Raw genomic sequence first — 26,451 nt, forward strand, 5'->3', positions numbered from 1 at the left:
CTTCTCATGATGTGGCCAAAGTAGGACAGATGGCTTCAGTCATGTCATCTTGGCTTCCAGGGAGTATTTAGGCTTGATCTGTTCAAGGACCCATTGGTTTGGCTTCTTGGTTGTCCATGGTATCCTCAGCATTCTTCTCCAGCACTACTAGTCAAATGAGCATTGTCCAGTTCTCCCATCCATACATGGTGATGTGGAATAATAATAATAATAATAATAATTACTTATACACCACTCTTCAGCCAAAAGGCTATCAAAGCGGCTTACAAATTGTTAATTGGACATTTCCCTGCCCTCAGGCTTCCAATCTAAAGAGACAAATCACAAAAGGCTTGGGCAATTCTAACTTTAGTGCTTAGTTGTGTATCTTTACACTTTAGGATCTTGTCTAGTTCTTTACTAGCTGCCCTTCCCATTCCTAGCCTTCTTCTGGTTTCTTGACTTGTGCTTTCATAGCTCCTTGCAATCAGGTGCTGCGTTCCCACCTCCCTTGGGACACGGTGACCAGGTGACCTCCTTTTCCAGGACACACCCTCAATTTCAACCTTCCATCCTGCAGGAATTCCAAAATGACCTCCATTTTGAACATGACTAAGAAGCATGAATTTACATAGCTTTTCTTTGGCCCTGCCTTCCATTTTCCTTGTGCGTCCTCCATTTTACCGTGCCTTTGGGGTGAGGACAGCTGTCCACCGTGTGTTGGGAATTCCTTTCCAACCTTTTCTCCAGGTGTGTTGGATTGCAACTCCCATCAGCCCTAGCCAGCACGGCCAGTGGCGAGGGGTAATGGGAACTGGGGTCTGGCAACGCCTGGAGGGGCTGGGCAGAGACCAGAGGAGGCCATTGCTGGTGCAGGTGCCCTGGCCTGCCCTCACCCCAGGGGCCCTTGGCAGAAAGCAGGTCCAGGGCTGGTCACAGGCAGAATGGCCTCACCACAAAGGAGGACGAGGCACCACAAAATGGAGGACATGCCAGGAAAAGGGAGGATGGGATCCAAAATTAAAACCTCAAAACACTGATGTTGTGCTTCTTGGTCCTGCTCCACATGGAGTGCATTTGGGAATTCCTCCTAGACAGAAGAAGGCTGAGATGGAGGACAGGCCTTGGGAGGAGGAGGAGGAGGAGGAGGAGGCTGGCTTCCTTGCTGAGAGGAGGAGCTCTGTCTCTTTAAAGCGGAGGAGGAGGAGGAGGAGGAGGCGGGCCCTGAGTCTGGGCTGGGAGCATCCCTTCCCAGCAGCCAGGGCCTTGGAGGGAGGGAGGGAGGGAGGGAGGGGGAAGCTCCCTCTCCGCCGCAGAAGGGCGCGCGGGCCAGGGCTGCTGCTGCTGCTGCTGCTGCTGGAGTGAGGTGCATCGCGTGGGTTGCCTTCTGCAGCCCTCTGCAGCCACAAGCCCCCCCCTCCTCCTCCTCCTCTTTGTGGCCCCCATGATGGCAGCCTTCCTTCTCCTCCTTCCCCCTGGCCCTGCCTGGGGGCTGCTTTTCCTGCTGGCTGCAGGAGTCCTGGGGATGGAGGCTGCCTCTCCGCCGCCGGGCAAGATCGGTAGGTCGGGCGGGGGGCTGGGCAGAGGCCTGGGGATGAGGCTGGGGCAGAAGGGGGCCTGGCTCTCCGGTGACACTCCTTGCCAGGGAGGGAGTGCCACCGACCGCGTCATCTCCGATCTGGGGCTGGAGCAAAGGGGACCCCCCCCCCCCGATGTCGTGGTTTGAGGGCTGGGCTCTGGGTTCGAATCCTGGGCTCAGCCCTCTGAAGAAACTTGCCAGGAGAAGGAGAAGAAGGAAGACCCCAGCCTAGGGCCTTGGAGGCACACTGCAACCCGATGGAGGACAGTACTCCCGAGAATAGCCAAAAAGGCAGAGAGATCAAGGCTGATCTCTCTCTCTGGAAGCCAGGATGACATGACTGAGGCTGCCCTGCTTTGTCCGGATCAGCAGAAGTAAAGACTCCTTTAGAAAAGATCATGATCCTAGAAAAAATGGAAGGAGCATCCAGAGCAGGCCCTTCATAAATTATTATTATTATTATTATTATTATTATTATTATTATTATCCTTTATTTATAAAGTGCTGTAAATTTACACAGCGCTGTACATCAGTCTGTTTAATGAGACGGTTCCCTGCCCGCAGGCTTACAATCTAAAAAGACACGACACAAAAGGAGAAGGGAGTGGTGGTGGGGAAAGGGATCAGGTCCAGCAGTTCTTCTCTCCCTCTGAGGCCTGGACCAAGGCAGATGGACTGGAGGGAGGGCTTGGCTTCTTAGCAAAGGGGACTTGCCCACTCAAGTGCAGGCCCCCATTCAAATACTTTAGATTAAGAGAGAGAGCTCATGACAAGACCTTTCTTGCTGGGAAGGTCCATTTCCCCCTCCTGGTAGAGTGGCAATTGCTGATGGACCTGGACAGGACTCCAAGGAATGTGGCAGCAAGTGTCATAGTACCTGCTAATGATAATCTCTGCAGGGTTTTCACCTGTGGCCCCAGATGCCACTATGCTGCTTAGCAAGCATAATGTAGAATGGCCTGTGACAGGACAGAGTAGGGGAGGAGTGGACCAACAGCATGGTAGATGTTTCTGTAGTTGTAGTTTTTGCCTTCCTGCCAACCAGACGGGCATTGCCCAATATGCTCTGACATTTGCATTGGATACTTGTGGTTTTTTATGGGAGGTAATGCACACACAGTTCTGTAATATGGAAAAGGCAAGATGGGGGGGGGGGGCTTGCTTCTCTCCTTCAAGCATTATGTTTGTGCTCATGCAAATGCTGTCCCCTTTCCGGTTCACTTTGTGGCTTTCTTTGGTGGTGGAGAAAGAATCAAGAATATGTGTGCTTCTTGTATTAAGCAGCTCTCTCATCCTTGCTTGGGAGAGTAGGCCAGGCAGTCAGAGGCAATTCTGCTTATGCTGGTTTATACAGTTAGCCCTCCACATTTGCTGATTTGATTATTCACAGATTTCATTATTGTGTTCTGTCTAAGAATTTCTAAGTCCTCCAGTGTGACTCTAAGTCCTCTATGGAATTTGACCATGGAGGACCTAGTATGACTCCTAGAGACAACAGTTCTCTATGCATTTGTAAGTCCTTCAGGATGATTCTATGGTCAAATTCCCACAGATATTGACTAGAATTTGGTTACACCAGGGATTCCTAGAGAGGTGTTCTCTCAGGTTGAAAAACTTAGTGGTTTCTTATTTGTGGTTTCCCCACTTTTACAGGCGTCTTCAGCCCCTAACCCTAATGAATGTGGAGAGCCCACTGTACTCACATTTCATTCTGATGGTGAGAGGTCAAGATGGGTAAGAGGTAACTGTGCAGGTACTGTCTCTTATAGTAACCACTGCTTTTGGTTTGCCCTGGCAGCTGTGGTGGGAGCTGGGATTGGCGGCTCATCCGTGGCCCATTTCCTCCAGCAGCACTTTGGGCCACAGGTACAGATAGATGTGTACGAAAAGGACACCGTGGGAGGCCGTCTGTCCACCATCACTGTCAACAAGCAGCTGTATGAAAGTGGCGGAGCCTCCATCCACTCCCTCAACTTGCACATGCAGGACTTTGTGAAACTGCTGGGTGAGTGGAAACCATCAACAAATTGCTTTTCCGATACCTTTTTCTACTTCCTAGAAATCTGTGTACTGTGGTAGCCTGACATTCTTTTTATTTTTATTTTTGTTTATTTCTATTTACAGTATTTGTTTGCTGTAATAATAATAATAAATAAAAGTTTTATTTTTATACCGCCCTTCTTACAATCAGGGCGGTGCACAGCATATCAATAATCACAAATACAAATACAATAAAAATACAATTAAAACCCACATTAAAAACCCCATTCTAGCCAGCTTGCCACTGCTGTCGGGGGGGGGGGGGGGAGACTAACTGGAACTTGTGTCTGGGAATGCTAACTGGAACAGGAAGGTCTTTAATTCCTTCCTGAACTGGGCCAGGGAGGTGGCCGAGCAGAGCTCTATGGGCAGCGTGTTCCAGAGGGTCGGGGCGATGATGGTAAACGACCTCCTCGATGTGGAGGCTAATCTAGCCCCTGGGACCCTCAGTAGCTGCTGCCCAGATGTTCTGAGGGTGCGGGGCGGATTGTATGGGGAGAGGCGGTCCTCTAGGTATCCTGGGCCCAAGCCATGTAGGGCTTTATAGGTTATAACCAACACCTTGTATTGCACCCGGAAGCGAATAGGCAGCCAGTGCAGATCTTTAAGTACAGGTGTAATATGACTGGCCCTGGATGTACCAGTGACCAGTCTGGCTGCCATGTTCTGTACCATTTGTAGCTTCCGGGTATGGTACAAGGGTTGCCCCATGTAGAGCGCATTGCAGAAATCCAATCGAGAGGTTACCAGAGCATGTACTACCGTTTCAAGGTCCCTCTGGCCCAGGTATGGGCGCAGCTGGCGGATAAGCCGAAGCTGATAACAGGTGCTCCTGACCGTCGCATCCACCTGAGATGTAAGGTGGAGCGACGAGTCAAGGAGCACCCCCAGACTGCGCACGGAGTCCTTCACAGGAAGCGTGATCCCGTTCAGGACAGGTGGAACCACCGCCATTCCCGGGCCAGGAGAACCTATCACAAGTACCTCCGTTTTCTCTGGATTCAGACTGAGTCGGTTTTCCCTCATCCAGCCCATTACTGACTCCAGGCAGGCCACAAGAGGAGAGATGCCATCCTCGGTCACTGCATCAGTCGGAGACATAGAGAAGACTATTTGGGTGTCATCAGCATACTGATAACCCCGCGCCCCATGTCTCCGGATGATCTCTCCCAGCGGTTTCATGTAAATGTTAAAAAGCATGGGAGACAGAATGGCTCCTTGAGGAACCCCAGGTATAAGGGCCCTCTTATCAGAGCTCACGTCTCCCAGCTGCACCATCTGGAACCTCCCGGAGAGGTAGGACCAGAACCACTGGAGCGCAGTGCCCCCGATTCCCACCTCTGCCAGGCGCTCCAGAAGGATACCATGGTCTACGGTATCGAAAGCCGCTGAGATGTCCAAGAGCACCAACAGGGACACGCTTCCCCTGTCGATGCCCAGACGGAGATCATCGACCAAGGCGACCATGGCCGTCTCAACCCCGTAACCCGCCCGAAAGCCAGTTTGAAATGGGTCCAGATAATCTGTTTCATCCAAGATCGATTGAAGCTGGATTGCAACCGCCTTCTTGATCACCTTCCCCAAAAATGGCAGCAGCGAGACTGGCCGATAATTACTATGCATCAGGGGGTCAAGGGAGGGCTTTTTTAACAGCGGTTTTATAGTGGCCAATTTCAAGCTGGATGGAAATTGCCCATCCCTCAGAGACGTATTAATAATCCGGTGTAACATCGAAGTTACCACCGGTCCCCCCTGAGCTGCTAGCCATGAGGGACAGGGATCGAGAGAGCAGGTTGTCTTCCGAACGCTTCGAAGGATCTTGTCCACATCCTCGGTACTAACTGACTCAAACTGATCCAGTTTAATGGAGTCCACGGAGGCTCTGGATGCCTCTACTCTAGATTCTGCCCTAATGTCGGCGTTAAGACCTTCGCTTATCCGAGAGGTTTTATCCGCGAAGAAGTTGTTAAATGGGTCACAGCAGGCCTTAGTAGGTTCAAGGATCTGGTTCAGGGTGGGAGGGAGCTGAGTTAGCTCCCTGTATTCCTCAAACATGAGATATGTAAGTGATTAGGAATCATAACTGTTCTGTTATAAGCTATTTGACACGATGTGGACTCTTCCCATTTTTAGGATATTCCAGCATAATAATAATAATAATAATAATAATAATAATAATAATAATAATAATAATTTATTAATTTATAGCCCACCCAATCACGAAGAATCTGGGCGGGTTACAACAATAAAATACATCAATTACAATAGAGTTAAAAATCAAACCCTAGACCTACCGCCCACCCCATACCCAATACTAAAACAGAATTAAACAATAATAGTATTAAAAACATTAAAAACATTAAAAGCATTTTTAAAAAGGCAGAAACATAGGTGGGGAAGAATAGACAAATGAGGGGACAATATCTCTGTATCTGGGGAGGGTAACTAAGTTGGAAAGGCCTGCCGGAAGAGATCCGTCTTGAGTGCTTTCTTAAAAGCTGTCAGAGTGGAAATGTGACGGATCTCCTCCGGCAGGTCGTTCCATAGTTTAGGAGCAGTAGTAGAGAAGGCCCTCTGGGAAACTGACGTTAACCTAGATTTTTTTGGCTGTAGTAGATTTCTTCCAGAGGACCTTAGTGTGTGGGGTGGACAATAGGGAAGAAGGCGTTCCCTCAAGTATTCTGGGCCCAAGCCATGTAGGGCTTTAAAGGTGATCACCAACACTTTGTACTTTGCCCGGAAACTAATACGCAGCCAGTGCAGGGACTTCAAGACTGGTGTTATATGGTCATTCCTAGAAGTTCCCATGATTAATCTGGCTGCCATATTTTGTACCAACTGAAGTTTCTGAACTTGACACAAGGGTAGCCCCAAGTAGAGCGCATTACAGAAGTCCAATCGAGAGGTTACCATTGCATGTACTACTGTTTCCAGTTCCCTTGGCTCCAGGAAAGGGCGCAGTTGGCGTATCAGATGAAGCTGATAGCAGGCGCTCTTGACTGTCGCATCCACCTGAGCTGTCAGTTGGAGCGACAGGTCAAGGAGCACCCCCAAGCTGCAAACAGAATCCTTTAGGGGAAGTGTGACCCCATCCAGAACTGGCTGACACAACTGCATTCCTGGATTCGGGGTTCCTATAGCGAGTACCTCCGTCTCACCTGGATTCAGCTTGAGTCGGTTTTCCCTCATCCAGTCCATTACCGCCCCAAGACAGGCATTCAGAGGAGAGATGCCATCCATTACAGAAATCTAGACGAGAGGTTACCAGAGCGTGTACCACCGTTTCAAGGTCCCTTCGGCCTAGGTAGGGTCGCAGTTGGCGTATCAACCGAAGTTGATAGCAGGCACTTCTGTCCGTTGCATCTACTTGAGATGTCAATTGCAGGGACGAGTCCAGAAGTACTCCTAAACTGCAAACTTCGTCCTTCAGGGGAAGTGTGACCCCATCCAGAACAGGTTGACAGATTTCCTTCCTTAGGCCCGAGGAACCTATCACAAGTACTTCCGTTTTCTCTGGATTCAGTCTGAGTTTGTTTTCCCTCATCCAGCCCATTACCGACTCCAGGCAGGCATTCAGAGGAGAGATGCCATCCTTAGTCACTGCTTCAGTCCAAGACATAGAGAAATATATTTGGGTGTCATCAGCGTACTGATAACACCCCGCCCCATGTCTCCGGATGATCTCACCCAGCGGCTTCATGTAAATGTTAAACAGCATTGGGGACAGAATCGTGCCTTGAGGGACGCCCGATTTGAGCTCCCTCTTGGCCAAACAACTGTCCCCAAGCGACACCATCTGGAACCTGCCTGAGAGGTAGGACCAGAACCACTGCAATGCAGTGCCTCCAATACCCAACTGTCTCAGGCGTTCCAGAAGGATACTGTGGTCAATGGTATCGAAGGCTGCTGAGAGGTCCAAGAGCACCAGCAGGGTCACACTTCCCCTGTCGATGCCCAGACGGAGATCATCGACTAAAGCGACCATGGCAGTCTCAACTCCGTATCCTGTCCTGAATCTGGTTTGAAATGGATCCAGAAAATCCGTTTCCTCCAAAACTGTTTGTAGTTGATTGGCGACTGCTCTCTCAATCACCTTGCTCAAAAATGGTAGTAGTGAGACTGGTCTGTAGTTATTTTTATCCAGGGGGTCCAGGGAGGACTTTTTTAAGAGTAGTCTAACTACTGCCTCCTTGAGACAGGGAGGCAGGGAACCTTCCCTGAGGGATGCATTAATTATGTTTTTCAACATCACCTTTATTTTTTCTCCCCCCTGGATAGCCAGCCAGGTTGGGCAAGGGTCGAGAGGGCAAGTCGTCTTTTTCAAACTACTAAGAAGCTTGTCCACATCCTCAGTACTTACCAACTCAAATTGATCCAGTCTAACAGTAATGGTGGAGGCACTGGATGCCTTTCTAGTTGTCTCTGTCCTCAAATTGGCATCCAAATCAGCTCTTATCCGAGAGATTTTATCTGCAAAATGATCATTAAAAGCGTCACAGCAGGCTTCAGAAGAATCTAATAAAGGGTTCTGGGTAGGAGGTAGTTCGGTTAGGTTCCTCACTACCCTGAACAGCTCAGCTGGATGAGATTTTACAGACGAGATAGATGCAGAATTGAAGGACTTCTTCGCTGCATCTATCACCACTTGATAGGACCTAAGAAAGGTCGAATGAAGTGTTTTATCGGATATGAGTTGAGATTTCTGCCACTGGCGCTCTAGTCATTGTCCTGTTCATCCTGTTCTTCAGTTTTTTCTCTCCCCACCACAGTTAGTATTCCATGCCCAAGCTCATTTTTCTTTCAGCTCTTTGAATTTTGTTTCCTTTTAAAGAGTTTTTCCCCTCTGAAGTATGCTGTTCCTTCCCTCTTGTCCATGACGTTGAGCTGCATAAACAGAGACACTTTTATTTTATTTTATATGATGATGAAAAGATAAAGGAAAATGTGTTAATAATAATAAAAATAATAAATCGTTTATTTATATCCCGCCTTTCCTTGGAGATCAAGGCGGGTTACAGAACAATAAAATATACAAAAGTAAACAGATAAAATACAAGATAAAAACAGTATAATGAAAATACAGATTAAAAAACCATACAAAAAAACTAGCTGAAGTACAAGTGCAAAACAGGGAGGGAGAGGAAGCATTACAACATCTGAGGGAAAGCTTGGTGGAAGAGAAAGGTTTTTAATCTCTTCCGAAATAGGTTGAGGGAGGTGGTCGAGCGGAGCTCGTCGGGAAGAGAGTTCCAGAGCTGCGGGGCCGAGATAGAGAACGCCCTCTGTGCAGTCATAGAATGTTTTGTATCTGGAACCCTCAAGAGTTGCTTCCCGGCTGACCTGAGTGTGCGGGGCGGGTTATATGGGGAGAGGCGGTCCTCCAAGTACCCTGGGCCCAAGCCATTTAGGGCTTTATAGGTTATAACCAACACCTTGTATTGCGCCCAGAAGCGAATAGGCAGCCAATGTAGATCTTGAAGGACAGGTGTTATATGGCTGGTCCTGGAACATCCAGTGACCAGCCTGGCTGCCATATTCTGCACTAGTTGAAGCTTCCGGGTTTGGTACAAGGGTTGCCCCATGTAGAGCGCATTACAGAAATCCAACCGAGAGGTTACCAGAGCGTGTACCACCGTTTCAAGGTCCCCTCGGCCCAGGTAGGGTCGCAGCTGGCGTATCAGCTGAAGCTGATAACAGGTACTCCTGACTGTCGCGTCCACCTGAGATGTAAGGTGGAGCGACGAGTCCAGGAGCACCCCCAGGCTGCGAACAGAGTCCTTCAGGGGAAGCGTGACCTCATTCAGGACCGGTGGACAAATCTCCAACCCTGGACCCAGGGAACCTGTCACGAGTACTTCCATTTTTCTGGATTCAGTCTGAGTCTGTTTTCCCTCATCCAGCCCATTACTGACTCCAGACAGGCATCTAGAGGAGAGATGCCATCCCTGGTCACTGCATCAGTCAGTGTTAAGGATGTCTTGGCTATACAGCAGTTATACATGTGAGGGCTGCCAGTGCACCTGCAGGTATTGTTAGTGAGAATAATAATAATAATAATAATAATAATAATAATTATTATTATTATTATTATTATTTGTATCCCGCCCCTCTGAGAACAATCGGGGTGGCTAACAAAGTTAAAAATACGCAACATATAAAATCCCTGGTACCCTCCCCTCCTTAAAACAGTATTAAATCCAATGCAATACTTAAAAAGCAGGACAAAAACAACAACAAACAAACAAACATACAAGTTAAAAACTGACCAGAAGGTCAACAACATCACACCAGCAAACAATCAGTGGGAGCAGCAGTATCTTTCCCAGACATTTTTCTAAGTTACTGGTGTATCTGAAGGATATATTAGTCAAACAGCTTTAGATATAATTCCACCAGAGCCCACAAGAAGCTATATTTCTAATTCCTTTCATAGAGTTTGGTAGCTACATGGTCATCCTACATCAGACCTCTCTCCCCTCCAGTTCTGAGGGGTAAAAGACATTATACCAATTCTGGTGTAAAGGACATTACAGAAACCAGGGCTGGAACTGCCAGATTACAACATTTGTGAGGGAGAAAAGGGGAGTCTTAACTGATAAAGTGGAGTTGTGTGGTGACAGGGCCAGAATTGTAGAATATGCCTTATAGCAAGACAAAATGTTGTATGGAAAAACACCCTTTGTGTATGAGTTATAAATCTGTCTGACATCAGGTTTCTCCAGAGTCAATGTGTCTTGTGAGTCAGGTCTCTTCTCCTTGTTGTTTAATATTACTTATGCTTTCATTTAGGAAGGAATATTTGGCCCCCAGTGATATATTTGTGCTAACAGGGTGTAAGGACTTTTAGTTGTCTTTGTATCCAAATCATCTTGCAGGTAAGGGCAACCATCCAAAAGTGGCCACAGGGCTAGAGCAGCTGACTTGTAAGGAAAGGTTGCAACATTTGGGATTTTTTCCTTAACAAGAGAACAAGAAATGGGGGTACAATACAGGTTGACTATGCCTTATCCAGGAATCCAAAATACTCCAAAATCCAAAATTGTCCTCATGGGTGGCTGAGATAGTGACACTTTTGCTTTCTGATAGCTCTGTGTACACAAACTCTGTTTCATGCACAAAATTATTTAAAATATTGTGTATAAAATTACCTTCAGATTGTGCATAAGGTGTTTATGAAATATACATTACTTTCATGTTTTGACTTGGGTCCCGTTTCCAAGATATCTCATTATATATATGCAAGTATTCCAAATTAAAAATAAATAAATCCCAAATACTTCTGGTCCCAAGCATTTCAGATTAGGTATACTAAACCTGTAAATAGAATTACATAATGTGTGGAAAAAGTGGATGGAAAGAAGTTTTTCTTCCTCTCTCAGAATATTAAAACTAAGTAAGGGACAGTGCCCACTCAAGCGAAATGCTAGGAGATTCAGGTCACACAAAGAGCACAATGCATAGGAAATGTGCAGAATTCAGTTCTGTAGATTGTGGTGATGGTGACCAAACTTTGATGGCTTTAAAAGCCAGATTTATGGAGGATAAGGCTATCAGTGCCATTATGGTAATATCAGCTTCAGTATCAGAGAGGATATGTCTATGGTGCTTTACAGAGTGCCCAAAAAGGGTGCTCAGCCAGTGCCCGTGTTTGCTGCACGAGGGAGCTGCAGCAGACAAACCACACGGCTCCCCTGCACAGCAAAAAGAACCCACAAAAAGCGGGTTCTTCTTCCGGCGCAGTTGTGACGCCGCAAGGTGCCAATGGCACACTTGCAGCATCACAACCGCCGCCATTTTTACGCCCCCAGTACATACTAGGGGTGAGGCCTGATTGGACGCTGCATCCTCAGCCAACCCCTAGTACGTACTGGGGGCGGAGCAAAGAATACCTTTTGCAGAGTAATTTGTGTCTGATAGTATTATTGACCTCCTGTCCTTCCTGTCAGCTTCCTATAAGTGTTTCTTTGGTCACAGTAGCAACAGAATAGAGGACTAGATATGCCTTTGGTTTGATCCAGAACAGCTCCTTGTATGTTTTTAGGATTGAATTAAACCCAAATCTCTCTAGTTGTGCAAGCCCCAAGGCATCTGAGAATATCTGGACTGAGGTTCTGACTCACTTTCTCATAGGAGTTTATCACATTACTTACCTCCCACTCTGCTCCCGTTGCCCCAGCATCATCGATCTGCGACAGGAGCCTCCTGGTGGGATCGCGGACAGCGCTATATAGGGGGAATGCTTCCATTTTCTTCATGGAAGCGTTCTCGTAATTGTTTAAAAATGGGCCCTTTTTAAATAACGGAATTAAACAACGGGAATAGAGCGGGAGGTAAGTAATGTGATAAACTCCATAGTCTGAAAATTCCTATGAGGTTGTATTCTTTGACTTGGAAGAACTCACTGCTTGTGCACCACTGTACAAGATGTTAAGGATGACTGAAAGTAACTTTCTTTTCAACTTTGTTGTTCCCTTGTATAGGACTGAAGCACCGTCGAGAAGTGGCAGGGAAGAGTGCCATCTTTAATGGGGAGCAGTTTGTCCTGGAGGAGACAGATTGGTATCTTCTGAACCTCTTTCGGCTTTGGTGGCACTATGGCATGAGCTTTCTCCGCCTACAGATGTGGGTGGAGGAGGTAATGGAGAAGTTTATGAGGTACGTAACAGGGAAAGTATCTCTGCTGATTCCAGAGAAATGAGAGGAAAACAGCATGGTCTGTCTTCTTCATTAAGCCTTGAATTTAGATAGCATCTAACTTGACTGAAGAAATGCAGAGCAAGATATTGAAATCACTTAAGACTGCAGGAGAGGAGTCCTGCTGCCTAAGCTTATTCTCCTTCTTTTTGTCCTGCAGGATCTATGAATACCAGGCTCATGGCTATGCATTCTCTCGCCTTGAGGTACTCATGCACTCCCTGGGTGGTGACACCTTTGTGAACATGACTCAACGCTCTGTGGCAGAGTCCCTGTTGGAGGTGGGCGTCACCCAACGCTTCATAGATGATGTCATTGTGGCCATTCTCCGTGCCAGCTATGGCCAGTCCCTACTGGTGCCTGCCTTTGCAGGTGAGCGCAGCTGATGTTCTCTTGCTCCCAACCTACCAAGGCCCTTTGATTCAACATGGCAGTCCAGAGCATGTAGCAGAAACCAGTAGAGTTGTATAGTCTTGTCCAGTTTATTCTTCTGATACTTTATATCCCCTGTATTTCTGTGTTCAGGTGCCATGTCATTAGCAGGAGCCCAGGGCAACATGTGGGCAGTGGAAGGTGGAAACAAGCTGGTGTGCTCAGGTTTGCTGAAGCTGACCAAAGCCAATGTAATCCAAGCTACTGTGACAGCCATCTCTCTGCACAATTCAGGTAAGCTACATGAGAGACATCTTTTTTGAGACCTTGGATAATATTGTCTAGTGGCAGTTGGAACTGCCTTTACTGAAGTTCTGAGAGAATTTCTGGCAATCAATGTACATTGCAAAAGGGTAGATTGACTTTGGGATTTGACTACAGCTTCTCAGTCAGATCTAGTCATGCTTGCAATTTTAGTACTTCTTTTTGCCTGTGTACCCAAGGTTACAATGTCAGGACATGTACATATCCTACTTCCTTTGCCTTTCCTATGTTAATTCTGTTCTAATGTTTTGGCTTTGCTTCATGTATCACTTCCATCTGTACTCATAGAAAATGTGATTGATCTGGCTTGATGTGATGTGATTGATCTTGGTGACAAAGTAGTGCCTGAATATTTAAACAACAACAACAACAACAACAACAACAATAATAATAATGTTATTTATATCCTGCCCTATAAAGGGGATATATAGAGGTTACAAGTAACTGTGGCTTGTGGAAAAAATAGGACATTGGCAGAATTATGTCTTTTGGAAGCTTCATCCCTTTTTGAGGCTTTGTTTAGTCACTTTTTAAAAGCTTTCAGCAGGAAGTGATAATAATGGCCATCTCAGTCCTCATTTAGTTTTGTTTTCTTTCTTGTCTCTTTCCAGAAGGAAAAACCTTCTACCAGGTACATTATGAAGATGAGGAAGGCCAAGGTTCTAGCTTCTATGATATTGTGGTCATTGCCACTCAACTGCATGACAGCAAGAATAACATCAGCTTCCAGAACTTTGACCCACCAATTGCTGAGTTTCCTGGAATCTTTCACACTACTGTCACCTCCATCATCCATGGCTACCTCAACTCCTCCTATTTTGGCTTCCCCGACCCAAAGCTCTTCCCTTTCGCTAGCATTCTCACCACAGACACCCCCACTCTCTTCTTCAATTCCATGGATAATATTTGCCCTGTGAATATATCAGGTACCTTCAGACGAAAGCAGCCCCAAGAGGCTGCTGTGTGGCGTGTCCACTCTCAGCGTCCCCTGGAAAAGTTGGAGTTAAAGATTCTTTTCCGATCCTACTACTCTGTCCAGGTGACAGATTGGCAGGCTTATCCTGACTATGAATCTGCCAAGACTCTCCCACCTATTATTCTCCATGACAACCTCTACTACCTCAATAGTGTGGAGTGGGCTGCTGGATCAGTGGAAATGGCTGCTGTAGCTGCCAAAAATGTGGCCCTCTTAGCCTACAACTTTTGGTATCATGATTTGGAGAAAATAGACCAGAAGGACTTGATGCACAAAGTGAAGACTGAGCTGTGAATTTTGCAAAAGCTGCTAGAGCAGACTTTCTGAGAACCTCTCCATTATTGCATGTAGGCAGAGGGGAGGATTGAAGGTTTACACTGGAGTTTTTGCAGGGAGGGAATGGTAACTAGCACATACATCCCTGTACCTTGTCTGCTGTCTACAGTAAGTGCTTCCCATATCCAGATGCCACTCTGTCTTAGAGTGTCTGTGAACACATATCTGGGGGTGAACAGCTTTTAAGAATTAGGAAACAACCTGGGAAGGGAGAGACAATCTAATCTGAAAATTGTCCAGGCTCACTCCTGCTTTAAAATGGAGGGGCAGAATTTTTCAGGCCAAGGGGTCCTTACCTGCTAAGCCATGCAGTGCTGCTGCACAAAGTTTGGCAGTTTTGAAGGAAACTGCCCAAGAAGGGATTCCCCTCGTGCCTCTGTAGCAAATGCAGTCTTGGCTCCCAATTAATTTGTGCTGGGTTCTCTTCTTGTGCTTAAATGTCTATATGAAAGGCAGTGGCGTTTTTAGGGTGTGGGGGACTTGTTTTTGTGAATTCTTTGTATTTCTGCCACCCTAAGCAGTGTTATTCTTTGCATTGTTACTATGCCTCAATAATTTTCAACTAAATGGTTAACCAGAGAACCCTGAGCTGGATCTTCAGATACTGGCAAAAGCTCAGGTTTAACATCTTGCTGACTCCTACTACCAGGGCATGTGGTACTGCATAACCTCAAAACCCTGCAGCTAATACCTGACTTCATGTAGTCTTGACCTATGTAACATGGAGGAGGGAAGACTTCCCCAAGCTGACAAAATAGGTTGAGCTTACTCCCCCTCCAAAGTAGGGCAAAAGGACTTCCATCATTTTCAAAACTAGGAGAAACTTACAGAAGCATTTGGGGGGAGGGGGGAATTCCTGTGTTTGACACAATCTACCATCTCAGAGATGCCTAAAGAAAATAGTAAAGGACTCCTCTCCCCTTAAAGTCAAGGCCAGCTAAGTTACTTTGGCATGTAAGTCAGAAAACCCCCACACCTACTTCTCTCTGTCTCCCTGGCAGTAAAAAACAAAACAAAAGAATAAATCCATAAATAACAGTTTTCTGACTTTTCACGGTACCACAAACCTGCTGCCTAAGGCAGGCATCTTACTGCTTAATGGGAGGGCTGGTCCTGGGGCCAACAGTTTTATCAAGCTGATTCTGTGAGTCTTGAAATGGATTGTTGATTCAGGAATCTTCCTGCTGCTGCCAATTAAGCTCTGCTTACCTGTAATTACTTTTTAGGAAACAAAGATAGCTTGATTCAGTTGATTTCTTGAATCAACCTGTTTTGATGTTAGAGAAAAGGCTAATCTCATCTCCATTGTCTAAGGTAGGGCATATATACTGGATTTGTTAAAAAGAATAGTTGAACATGGGTTTTGATTAAAGAATGGCATATCTGCAAAACGGGTGAGGAATACACTTTATTGTCAAAAGTAAAGCTGCCTCTTGGTCACAATAAATGGCAGGTGAATTCCTCCAATTTCTGGAAGGCGGAAGACAAGTAGAAGCTGGCTATCCTTTAATAAAGAAACATCCTTTGTTGAGTGTTGGATGACTGCCTGCTACTGTCTTCTCAAGTATGGTTGAACAAAAGTAAGCCAAAAATCAAGCTGTCAAGTCATTCTTCTCTGATGTTCAAAAACAGCCCTGTTGAGCAGGGGTGGGAATCATGTTCCTCTGCAATTATTGTTAGACTGCAAATCCTAGCAGCCTTACCCAGCATAACCAATGGTGAGGAATGTTGGGAATTTCAATCCAACATTTGGAGGGTATTGTTTTCCATGAGCCCGAGTAACCTCTATTCCATCCTTCATTATGGCTTTGTGCTCCTAGGTAATAGAGCTTACATTGTCTCTACTGTGTAATGGCAGTTCTTCAAAGGTCTTGGGTTGGATAAACAATGTCTAAGTACTGCTTGAGCTTGCTGAGCAATGCCTTGAGTTTCTGGGAATTGAACGTGGGCCCCTTGGCATGTAAACTGTTCACTCTGCCACTGGTCTGTGCTGCTCTTCTTCACTGTGGAGACATATTCCTTGCTTTGGCAAGGATGGATGTGACGTGTGAATGGCAGATTGTGTGAATTGTCAGTTGTTGGAGGTTTCCAAATGATCATGGTTCCTAACCCAGAGATAATTTGTTTAATGGCTTGGTTTGTGTGTTGCTCTTGCTCTGGCCTGTGTTTTCCCCAACAGACCCAGGCTAAGAAAGCTGAGAAGTGATTATTTCTATGATTTAGGTTCAATGGAAATAGTTGTCTAACAATGTCTGGAGTGCGAAAGCTTCCCAATCCTAAAATAGTCTTTGCTTTGCCTTTGGTACAAGTGCCAAATGTCTCTTGTTCCTTTGGCCTACACCCTAGCTTCCAGTTGATATCCATATCATATTATCAGAGCTGTCAGCCCAGATTTGCTTGGTATTGAGACACATCATGTTCTTAATAGCTTTGTCTGATGTAAACAAGACCTGTCAAGCAGTCACAGACAGAAAGTCCTCTCATTCTCCACCAAGTATGATGAGAAGTCAGTTCACTGTCTTCTCTTACTGTTCCCTGTAAGGCAGTGGAGGAGGATGAATATTGCAAATGGTCTTGTTCAGGTTTTAGCCTTTAAGCACTTGATGAGGATCATAGGCTCTACATGTGCATGTTATCATCATTTCAGAGGCGCTGTGCAAGAGAGAGTTTAAAAGAGCCTATTTAAATATTGATGTCCCTGGCTCAGGTATTGACCAATTCCTGAAGATGGATACAAATGCAAATTATAAACTGGCTGAGGACCAAGAAAGGTGAAATGGCTGGAGCTCCAGATTGAACCCATTTTCTCTCTCTCCCTCCCTCCCTTTCTTTCATTGAGACAGTTCTCGTTCACTAAATCCTGAGCAAGCAAGCCTGCCAGATAAGAAGGCTGGCTATTGGGAAAGTGGCTTTAGAGTCATAACATGCACTGTCAAAGTTTAATGATATAGTTTTATATTGTGGGTCCTATGGGGCACATAAACTACTTAGAGTCATGTGTGTACTTTCTGTGAGCCCTGAGGGAAGATGGGCCCAACCTAAAACATGAAAAGTTTAGGTTCGGGGACCATATCTACCAGAATCCCCCAACCAGCATAGCCATTTGTCATGCTGTCTGGGGACTCCCAAAAGCTGTAGGTTAAAAAGATATTTTTCCCCCAGCTCTGGAGGCAGCTTCACCCTTTGAAAGCCCATCCTTATCCTGGCAGAAGAAAGAGAAGAGCTGAGATGCTGGAGGAAACTTTGCCATCCAGAATTGGCAAGAGGAAAGAATTCAAAAGCAGTACTTTCCCAGTAGGCACCTGAAGTAGGGAGCAGAGATTCTTCAGAAGATGCAAGTGCAACCAACAGCAATGGTCTCCACAACCATTTTTTGCTCTTTGTGACACTTTTTCTTCTTTCTGTGAGACTTGCTTGGGTCACATAGCAGACGGCGCACTGGTATTTTGCTGTAGATGGGAATGCTCACCATGGTGCGGTCTTCCTGCATGGTGAATGGATTGATGCATCCTGTACATAAGCAGTGTGCTTCTGGGATATCAGCTGGTATTCGTGCTGGATCATGATTTATCCTGGAAGAAAATGTGATATCTGAACATGCATGTTTAAATGGTGGGTTGCAGGCACAAACAGAGATGCTCCAGAACAGAACATGGCATAGTAAAGAACAGCTCCATAAAATAGCATCTTCCAATCAATACTTAAGTAACCTTGAAGTTCTGAATTCTCCCCAAGAGAATTCATACCATAAATATGGGAACAACACAGAAAACTGTCTTAGGATGAATTAGAACATTGGTCCCTCTAGCTCAGCACTGTTGCCACTCATTGGCAGTGGGTCTCCAAGTTTCAGACAGAGGTCTTTCCAGCCCCTGGCTAAATATACCAAGAGCAGAATATGATGCCTCTGGAATGCAAAAGAATTACCTGGTCTCTGTTCCAAAGTTTCATGACTCATGACCATGCTCTTCTGTTGAATGTGGGCCACAGACTATTGCTATACATATGTGCATCTATGCCACAGCTGCATTAAAAAAACCAAAAAACAGCCGGGGCAGCAAACACAGAAGATCATTGTGCTGGGTGAAGCCAGAAGGCAGTGGAGCAACAGTGACCGTGTGCTATCATAACATGATGTATATTGCCAAAAATTGTATCATTGGACTATCTTTACTGAACCAAAAGGGTACCAAAAATATGTTCAAGCTTTTGAGATATCTGATCTCTTTATCAGAGAAGATGTGTCAGGACTGGGGGACTGACTTGATATTGGAGTCATGGTATCTGTATGATCCTCTGAGATGTCCTCCTCCCCATTTGTGTTCTGTAACACGTTGCCCAATGAAGTTATCTGGGGATCTTGGAATTCTGCATACATTTTGTGGCATTTTGGTCAGAACCTTTATCATGGCCAACATCATTACTTTTGATTTCTGTATTATCTCTTACACAGACTACATCTGTTTGATTCATCTTCTGGCATAGTCAGATTAGAACATTTTAGCCCAGACATTAATCAACTCCACACAGTGCTGGATGTTTTTTAAAAAATAGTATTTGGTTCCTAAAAGAAGGGTGAAATTAATAAAAATAACATACTCAGAAACTTTTAACACCACCACAAGGGGGTGATACAGTACCATGAATTCAGGCCCACATTACCGTTTGCTTCTAGTTTCAATGAGATTTTCTTGGCATGCTATTTGCCTTCAAGTTGTTTCTGACATACCACAACCCCAAAGCAATCATAGCACAAGGTTTTCTGAGGCTCCGAGAATTGTAATTGATTAGCATATGCTATTAAAATGGCTATCGAATGCCATGATTAAGCCTTCTCTATAGGCTACCCATGTTACCATGGTAATAAAACAAAAATAATGACCACAGAAGAATTACACAAATGCAATTTAGACAACGAGGAAATTGAAATAGTTAAAGAATTCCCATATCTAGGATCAAACATTGACTAGAATGGAGACTGCAGTCAAGAAATAAAAAGAAAACTAGAAATGGGAAGGGAAGCTATGAAAGAACTGGAAAAGATACTGAAAAACAAAGACATACAACTGAGCACAGAAGTCAGAATTGTTCAGGCCATTGTATTCCCAATTACCATGTATGGATGTGAGAGCTGGATAGTGAAGGAAGCAGACCAAAAAAAAAAAAATCAACTCATTTGAAATGTGGTGCTGGGGAAGAGTACAGTGGGCATTTCCCTCACGCGGGGGATCCGTTATGCATTCTCATTTTTCTCTACTTCCATTTTAGCCCATTAACATCAAACCAAAAGCTAGGGATGTGTTCTCTGAAAGAACGAAGAAACCCTGTTGTGCAGTGTAAGAACCCAATGCCACCAACTGAATGTGTGCCATGAGATTATTCAGAGTACATACCAGGGCTGAAATAATCTTTAATGTCCCTGTGACCCTTGCAGTTTGACTAGCTTAAATAGAATAAATGCTCATTGACTACTGTATAGACTGCCAGTTACATGTCATCCCTTAAGGTTGTACTTCTGTGGGAGAATATTATACAGTCCCAGCACTGGAGTGTTTTCTATTTTATATGTGGAAATATCACATAATAATAATAATAATAATAATAATAATAATAATAATACATAGAATCATAGAATAATCATAGAATAATAGATTTGGAAGAGACCGCAAGGTATTCCGCTTTTTTACAAAGGAATCAAAGCGGATTCCAACATTTCACATGTAGTATATGGTTCATTTTGATGTGGAATGTAGCTGTGCAAGTCTTAAAATCATAGAATCATAGAATCGTAGAGTTGGAAGAGACCACAGGGGCCATCCAGTCCAACCCCCTGCCATGCAGGAAATCCAAATCAAAGCATCCCCGACAGATGGCCATCCAGCCTCTGCTTAAAGACCTCTAAGGAAGGAGACTCCACTACACTCCGAGGGAGTTTGTTGACTTTTACAGGATGTTGCCTGTAACTATAAGAGATAAGTGATAACAAGTCATCCTCACTTTGTGCCTCTTTTGGGTTTTAATATGTTTGATTTAATTTATTTTCTCACTTTTATGCATTGCTGTATACTGGAATTCTTTTTTTTTAAAGTTTCCAAGAAAAGCACAGTTAACTCCCTTATACTCCATGACATGGGGGCAAGCTATTGATCTTTTAGCATTGAATCATTGATTGTGGGAATGAAAATAAAATAAGAGTTGGAGTACAGTTATTTGGTTTATACAGAAAGGGTCTGAGAAGCTTTGTCTATAGTCCTGGTCTATCTCACCTATAAGCCCAAGGAGACAAACTCCTCTTGTTGGACATCCAGAGTCTCAGGTTGACCTGGCACTTGCTGTCCACTGGCTCAGAGCTGTTCTGCAGATGGGCAACCATCTCATGAATGCTTTGCTCATAATCCTCTACAAGGGTATAGTCTGCGGAGGTCCCTGGATTTACTCTCAGCACTGGGTCAGGAGAGGATTCCTGAACCCTCAGGCGCTGATCTTTGGCCTTTGATCTCTTTTTCCCTTTAGTTCCTTTGCTCTGTTCTTTTGCTTCTGTCACAGCATCTAGTGTGAAGGAAAGGTAGAGAGTGCAGAAAACCATCTGTGGGAAAAAGGCAAACAGGCCAGTTACTTTATTTTATGTATTCTGTTATTTGCATTTATATATTGCCAATAATAAATAAATAAAAGTTGTTGCTGTTGTTGTTGTTTATTACCCACTTCTCCCAAAGACCAAGATGGGGAACAACAACAGATTCATATAACAATATATACACATGACATCTGTTAAAAATATAATATCAGTTAAAGATACATAAACCTGTCACAATACAGGACATCAAATGTAAAGTGTTATAAAATACCTAAGTATGATACAACTATAAAAATGAAACAATAATATAATAACATGCAAGTGAAGATTTTAAATTTCAACAGTACCAAACCATAATGAAAAATACAGGTGCAGATATAAAGCCTACATGGTAAAAATCAATTCGAAGCCAGTCTAACAAGATGTTGTCAAAAATGAACAGTGAAAATTATTCAAGAACGAAAACAGCTGTTAAAACCAGTAACATGGAATAGGGATTAAAACAGCAACAATTTTAACATCCTGGTATGCCATGTGTATAAGAAGTCACAGGAATGTCTCCTTTTCGTAGGTCATTTAAGCAGAAGTGGCAAAGAAATGGGATGCAACACTGTCACCATGAAATTTTGGTAGGATTCAGGAGGCAACGAATAAAGCAGAGATGGGCAACTTGATAGAGTGGACAACTCTTGGCCTTTCACACATTGGACTGCAGCTCCCATTATTCTTTACCATTGGCCATACAGACTGAGGTTGATGGGAAAGAAAGTTCAACATCTTCTGGAGGGAGGGAAGTTCTCCATCCCATGAGTAGAGTGAGACTGTCATGAGAGAGTGAAAATTCTGCAGGGTTGCACAGAGCAGTTTCACTGAAACTATTGGTCAGAAAACTAACCTTTGAGAGGTTGATCAAAATAATCCATCTTGGACAAGCCTAAGCTTCATTTTAAAACATCTATTCTGTCAAGTATTCACTGTATAATTCAAGTATAAATATTTCTTAGGTGGCAAAGCCCCATCACAATAAGCAGGCATGGCCAGAGCAAAGGGCAGGAAAGATACCAGACAGTACAATATCCACAAGGAATTCTTGAGAGAGCCCAGTTACATAATTTTTATTTTTATTTTTTGGTACATGCTGAGATCTATTTTCTATTCAGGCCCTGGATTGAAAGTGTGAAGCAAGCCTTCAACCACCAACCTGAAAAACAGTTTGGTTTGACTCTGAAGGAATTGCAGTCCAACATCAGGCGCCTCCACACAAGCCTCATCCCCGTCAGATGGGCCTACTGTACCATATCACATGGACTCTTACCAGCAGTCCCTCCCCAGCAGTAGCGTAGTGAAGCAATGGAGGTGTTAGACCTGGGGTGGGAATTGCATGGTATTCAAGATGTTGCTAGACTGCAATGGTGAGGAATTCTGGATGTTGCATTTCAACAACACCTGGAAGGCTGAATGATGCCCACTGGTGTGTTAGCTACTATTGGCTTCCTTTTTGATAGGCCACTTTCATCTCATGGCTTTCTGATCCATGAGGCATATGTGGAGCTTTAAATGTGTAAGCCAGCCATTCCCATGATATAACAGCTGTCCAGTCATTTGGCCCATATCTTCCATATCTACCATTTGATCTGGTAAAGACAGTCCCAATTAATTCTCTGCTCCCCCACTTTTTCAGCTGCTTTTATAATGTCTCAGTTTCTCTTTCTTTGTCCAATTCCCCCTCTTGCTTCAGTTGCTGCTAATTGAATTCAAACTGTAAAGGTTCAATCAGGGACGTAGCCAGGATTTTGGGAAGGGGGGGGTCCAGACTAAGTGCCACCATTATAATGGGGCTTGGGTGTGGCGGCGCAGCAACATGCACCATTCATTTTATCTAACGGAAGGGGGGGTCCGGACCCCAAGGACCCCCCCCCCACTTGGCTACATCCCAGGTACACTCAATTAGTTCAGCAGTTAGAGGGCAGGATCTTTCCCTTCGTAGATTATTCAGGCAAAAGCAAAATGCTGCAACCTTTCCTAGCTTGTTTGTTCCTCATTAATAACTATGGCCATCTTGACCACACTCTGATGTTGCTTGGCTACATGTATCTTGGTTTTCATCTATGAAATTTTGGAGGGCATATTTGTCCCTTTCTCTGAGGGTGAGAGGAACTTTGTTCCTCTGGGCTTTTTCAAGGAGGATGGGGGGATTTTAAAAGAAGAAAAATAAATCGTGTTCTCCATGCCAGGCACTGTTCATCCAAGCAAAATTTACACTTCCCAAAGCAAACAAGTCTGACAGCTCATTAATACACAAAAAGTCACTAAAAAAAGCCCCCCAAAGGCCAAGCACCTACCAGTTTTGGAGCCCACTCCATCTCAGTGGGCAAGGGCTTCACAGATTTCTCCCTCTGCCACAAAATGAAAGGAGTGATATGGGCTGGCCACTTTAAAAAGGAAAGCAACAGCCCCTAATCTCTTCATTGCCAGGGAGGTGGACTTGCCTGGCACCACAAAATGTTCTCAGGGTGCCAGTAAGGTTGTTGACAGAAGGGACAATTGCTCAGTGCTGTCTGCTATCCGCCAGGCTGGCTTGTAGATTTCCCAAAGAGGCAGCACACAGAGACAAACACTGCATCCAGAGGTTGGGCTTGCTTGAAGACCCAGGGTGGGAGATGAGCTTCCAAAAAAGGGTTTGCTCAATGCCCAGCATCCCTGGGGATGATGACGGCAGAGGGGGGCTGATATTACCCCCATGGAGGGGTTCCCCAATTATCTTCTCAGAGAAGAAGAGCAACGATTGAATGTTGGTCTTGGAGAGTGGAGAAGAGAAGAATGTTTCTCCAGAATGAGTGAAAGGAGGAGGAGATCAGGGCCTTGTGTGAATGTGTATGTTTGTGTGTGTCCTGGGAGGTCTGCCTTTGAGTGGGTGGGTTGCTGAATGCAGGGTTTGTCCAAGTTCACACTAAAGGTCCCTCTTCCATCCCAAGTCAAGCAATTAGCATAACCAGAGTCCTGGACCAGGTACGGTGAAGCAATGCAGAGGCCAGTCAGGGACAAGAACAAAATGGAAGGGTTGCACTCAAGTTTAGGAATGCATGAATGTGTGGTGAGGCAATGTAGCAGGAATAGAAAGTCCATTAATGAACTCCACTTTGGCTTGCTTGCTTATTTATTTATTGAGCATCTAGGATAATCTTGGTGCTGTTAGACAAAGAGGCAAATGATTCTCTTTCCTGGTATTTCATGAATCAAGAAAGAAGGGGGAAAGACAAGAGTAGCTTTGGGGAGGCACAGAATAAATAAGATTATTTTATTTTTTTTTTATTTTTTTTTTTTGGGTTTTGTTTTTTCTCACAAACTGTTTTAATGGTGGTGAATCAGAAAATGATTATGTGTGAGGCTGAGTTTTGGATGGTTTTGGATGGGATGAAGGAGGGAAAAATCAATGGCTACTTGGTGCAACAAGCCTTAGCTGTTCCCCTACTGTTACCCAAAATACTGAGGTCCTGTGAGGGCACCCACAGATTAATATGCTTTAGGGAAATTTTAATAACTCAAATTATGTTTTGGTCAGGGCAATAGCTGGTCTTGGGATCTTAACCCTCTTTATACTGGTACCAAATTAAACATAACTCCAGAGGCAATTCCAAATGGGTTTTGCAGTTTTATTAAGGAAATAATCAACAGACACACGCATATACACATCATACAAGCACATAAAAATAACGAAGCAAATGTGGAAGAAGGTAAATAGTGGAGGCCTTGCTTAACGGTAATACTTTACTTATCTTGAAGCTTGCTTCCAATCAAGGAGTGTTTGGAATGGAAGCACTCAATAGCCACCTAGGCAAGTGTATCAGCCAGCTTATTGAGTTGCTGTTAAGTGAAACCAACAGAGTGTCTGCCTTCTTACAAACTAGACCAAATGGCTAGTGTGCAGTTGGTGGTATATATACCCAAACTCATGTCCAGGGAGCAGAAATCAAGGACTGAATGGACTAACTCTCTGCTAAATAGTTTTCCAGGAGGAAAAGAATGGTTGGGAGCTGTAGTAAATGTTTGGATGATTAGTGTGAATATCCCAGAGAAAAAAAGCAAACCCCTTGCTACTGGAGAAGTGCCTTTTGTTTGTGTAAGCACAACCATCTCCTTTGGTCAGGGTCCCATCATTGCCCTCCATAGACAAAAGCAACTATGCTGATGTCTTGGGCAATCTCATTGTGGTGGGTGCCTTGTTTACTCCCTTGTTGGAGCAAACCCGATTATGGCCAGATTTCCACATTGGGGGCACTCCCGAGTCACTCACTGGTCACCTACCTCAGTGTCCCTTTTAATATTAGATCGACATCAAATATGAGAGGAGTGATTGGAGCTTGATCCAGGGGTAACACTACCACACAGTCAAATCCAGGGAAAGAGTATTGGTTCAAACAATGTGAGGAGTGGATGATTCTCTTTTTGGAGCAAGAGCTGTCGGTGGTCAGACCTTCTTAGGAATCCATCTGAGTGAACAGGTGGGATAAGCAAATTAAAGCAGTGGGAAACAATATCAACATATCTGTTTAGCATGCATTTGTTTTGGCTAAGACAAGATTCAGTGACATTCTGATTTTACTTTTGTCCTGATGTTCCTCTTTTCGTTCTAGCAGCTTTCCCCAACATGGCACCCTGCAGGTGTGCTGGACTACAGCTTCTATCATTTTCAGCCATCTGGCCAGTCTCTGAGTAGATTGGACCAAGTGTGGCTCTCTAGATGTTGTTGGATTGCATCTCTTACTCTTAGTATTCCTCACCCATATCTGTGCTAGCTAGAGCTAATGGGCTTTGCAGTCGCAAGACATTGGTGTTTATCACACGGAGGTTTTTGCAGCTCATATCCAGGGTGACTCCTGGTTCAGCTATGCAAATTCATGTTATAATGTGAATGCTTTATCACATCTGGTTGCCCTTCCGTTGCCCTTTCAAATCGAGGGGGAATCGAATCCAAGGCAAGTCACGTGATGCAGATTCACGCAAAGCGGAGTGAGTGCAAATTGTATTACCACACTGGTGCATACCATGTGGATTCAACGATTCAAATTGGCACCCTTGCGCATGCTCAGTGGGGGTCTGAATGCATCATGACCTTGTACGTTTCTGGGGTGAAAAGGGGCAAAAGTTCTTGTTCCCTGTTTTGCATAATTGCACGATTGCGTGAATATTTGCCTCGTGAATATTTCTGTGTCTTCTTCATCCCCCTTTTTTATTTTGCCTTCCATTTCAGCAATTTCAACACACACACATAGATAGATAGATAGATAGATAGATAGATAGATAGATAGATAGATAGACATATCTGTATATTCACATTCACGCACATACACACACACACATATATATATATATACCAAAAAATGAGTTGCCCTGAAAGTGAAAGGACCACCGAAAGGAAATGGGGGGGGGGGGGGAATTGCAGCGCCACATCATGGGAAATTTGCAACCTGGTGGGGTTGCGGTGGTGCACCAGAGCAGAAGCAAAGTTGCATTCCACACCAGACCAATTTGGAGTGAAATCAAAGTGAGCTTGGAAGCGATTTCTGTGAATTA

General features: G+C 44.6%; 2 protein-coding genes across 2 annotated transcripts; one reads left to right on the forward strand and one right to left on the reverse strand.

Moving 5' to 3' along the window:
- Positions 1-1,281: 1,281 nt before the first annotated feature.
- Positions 1,282-20,906, forward strand: LOC149284489 (prenylcysteine oxidase 1-like). The gene is made up of 6 exons (XM_089496653.1): positions 1,282-1,538; positions 3,357-3,563; positions 12,079-12,253; positions 12,453-12,664; positions 12,818-12,958; positions 13,600-20,906. Exons 1-6 carry the CDS (start codon positions 1,424-1,426, stop codon positions 14,256-14,258), a joined length of 1,509 nt encoding a protein of 502 aa, XP_089352779.1. The 5' UTR covers positions 1,282-1,423; the 3' UTR covers positions 14,259-20,906.
- LOC149284490 (interleukin-17B-like) lies at positions 17,242-25,264 on the reverse strand. The gene is made up of 3 exons (XM_089496654.1): positions 25,183-25,264; positions 20,567-20,886; positions 17,242-17,872 (listed from the first exon to the last, which is right to left on the reverse strand). The coding sequence occupies exons 2-3, from the start codon at positions 20,884-20,886 to the stop codon at positions 17,626-17,628; spliced, it is 567 nt and encodes a 188-aa protein (XP_089352780.1). The 5' UTR covers positions 25,183-25,264; the 3' UTR covers positions 17,242-17,625.
- Positions 25,265-26,451: the final 1,187 nt, after the last annotated feature.

Source organism: Sceloporus occidentalis, unplaced genomic scaffold (assembly GCF_023333645.1).
Source record: "Sceloporus occidentalis isolate IW3139 unplaced genomic scaffold, rSceOcc1.0.p SCAF_92, whole genome shotgun sequence".
Taxonomy (NCBI): Eukaryota; Metazoa; Chordata; class Lepidosauria; order Squamata; family Phrynosomatidae; genus Sceloporus; species Sceloporus occidentalis.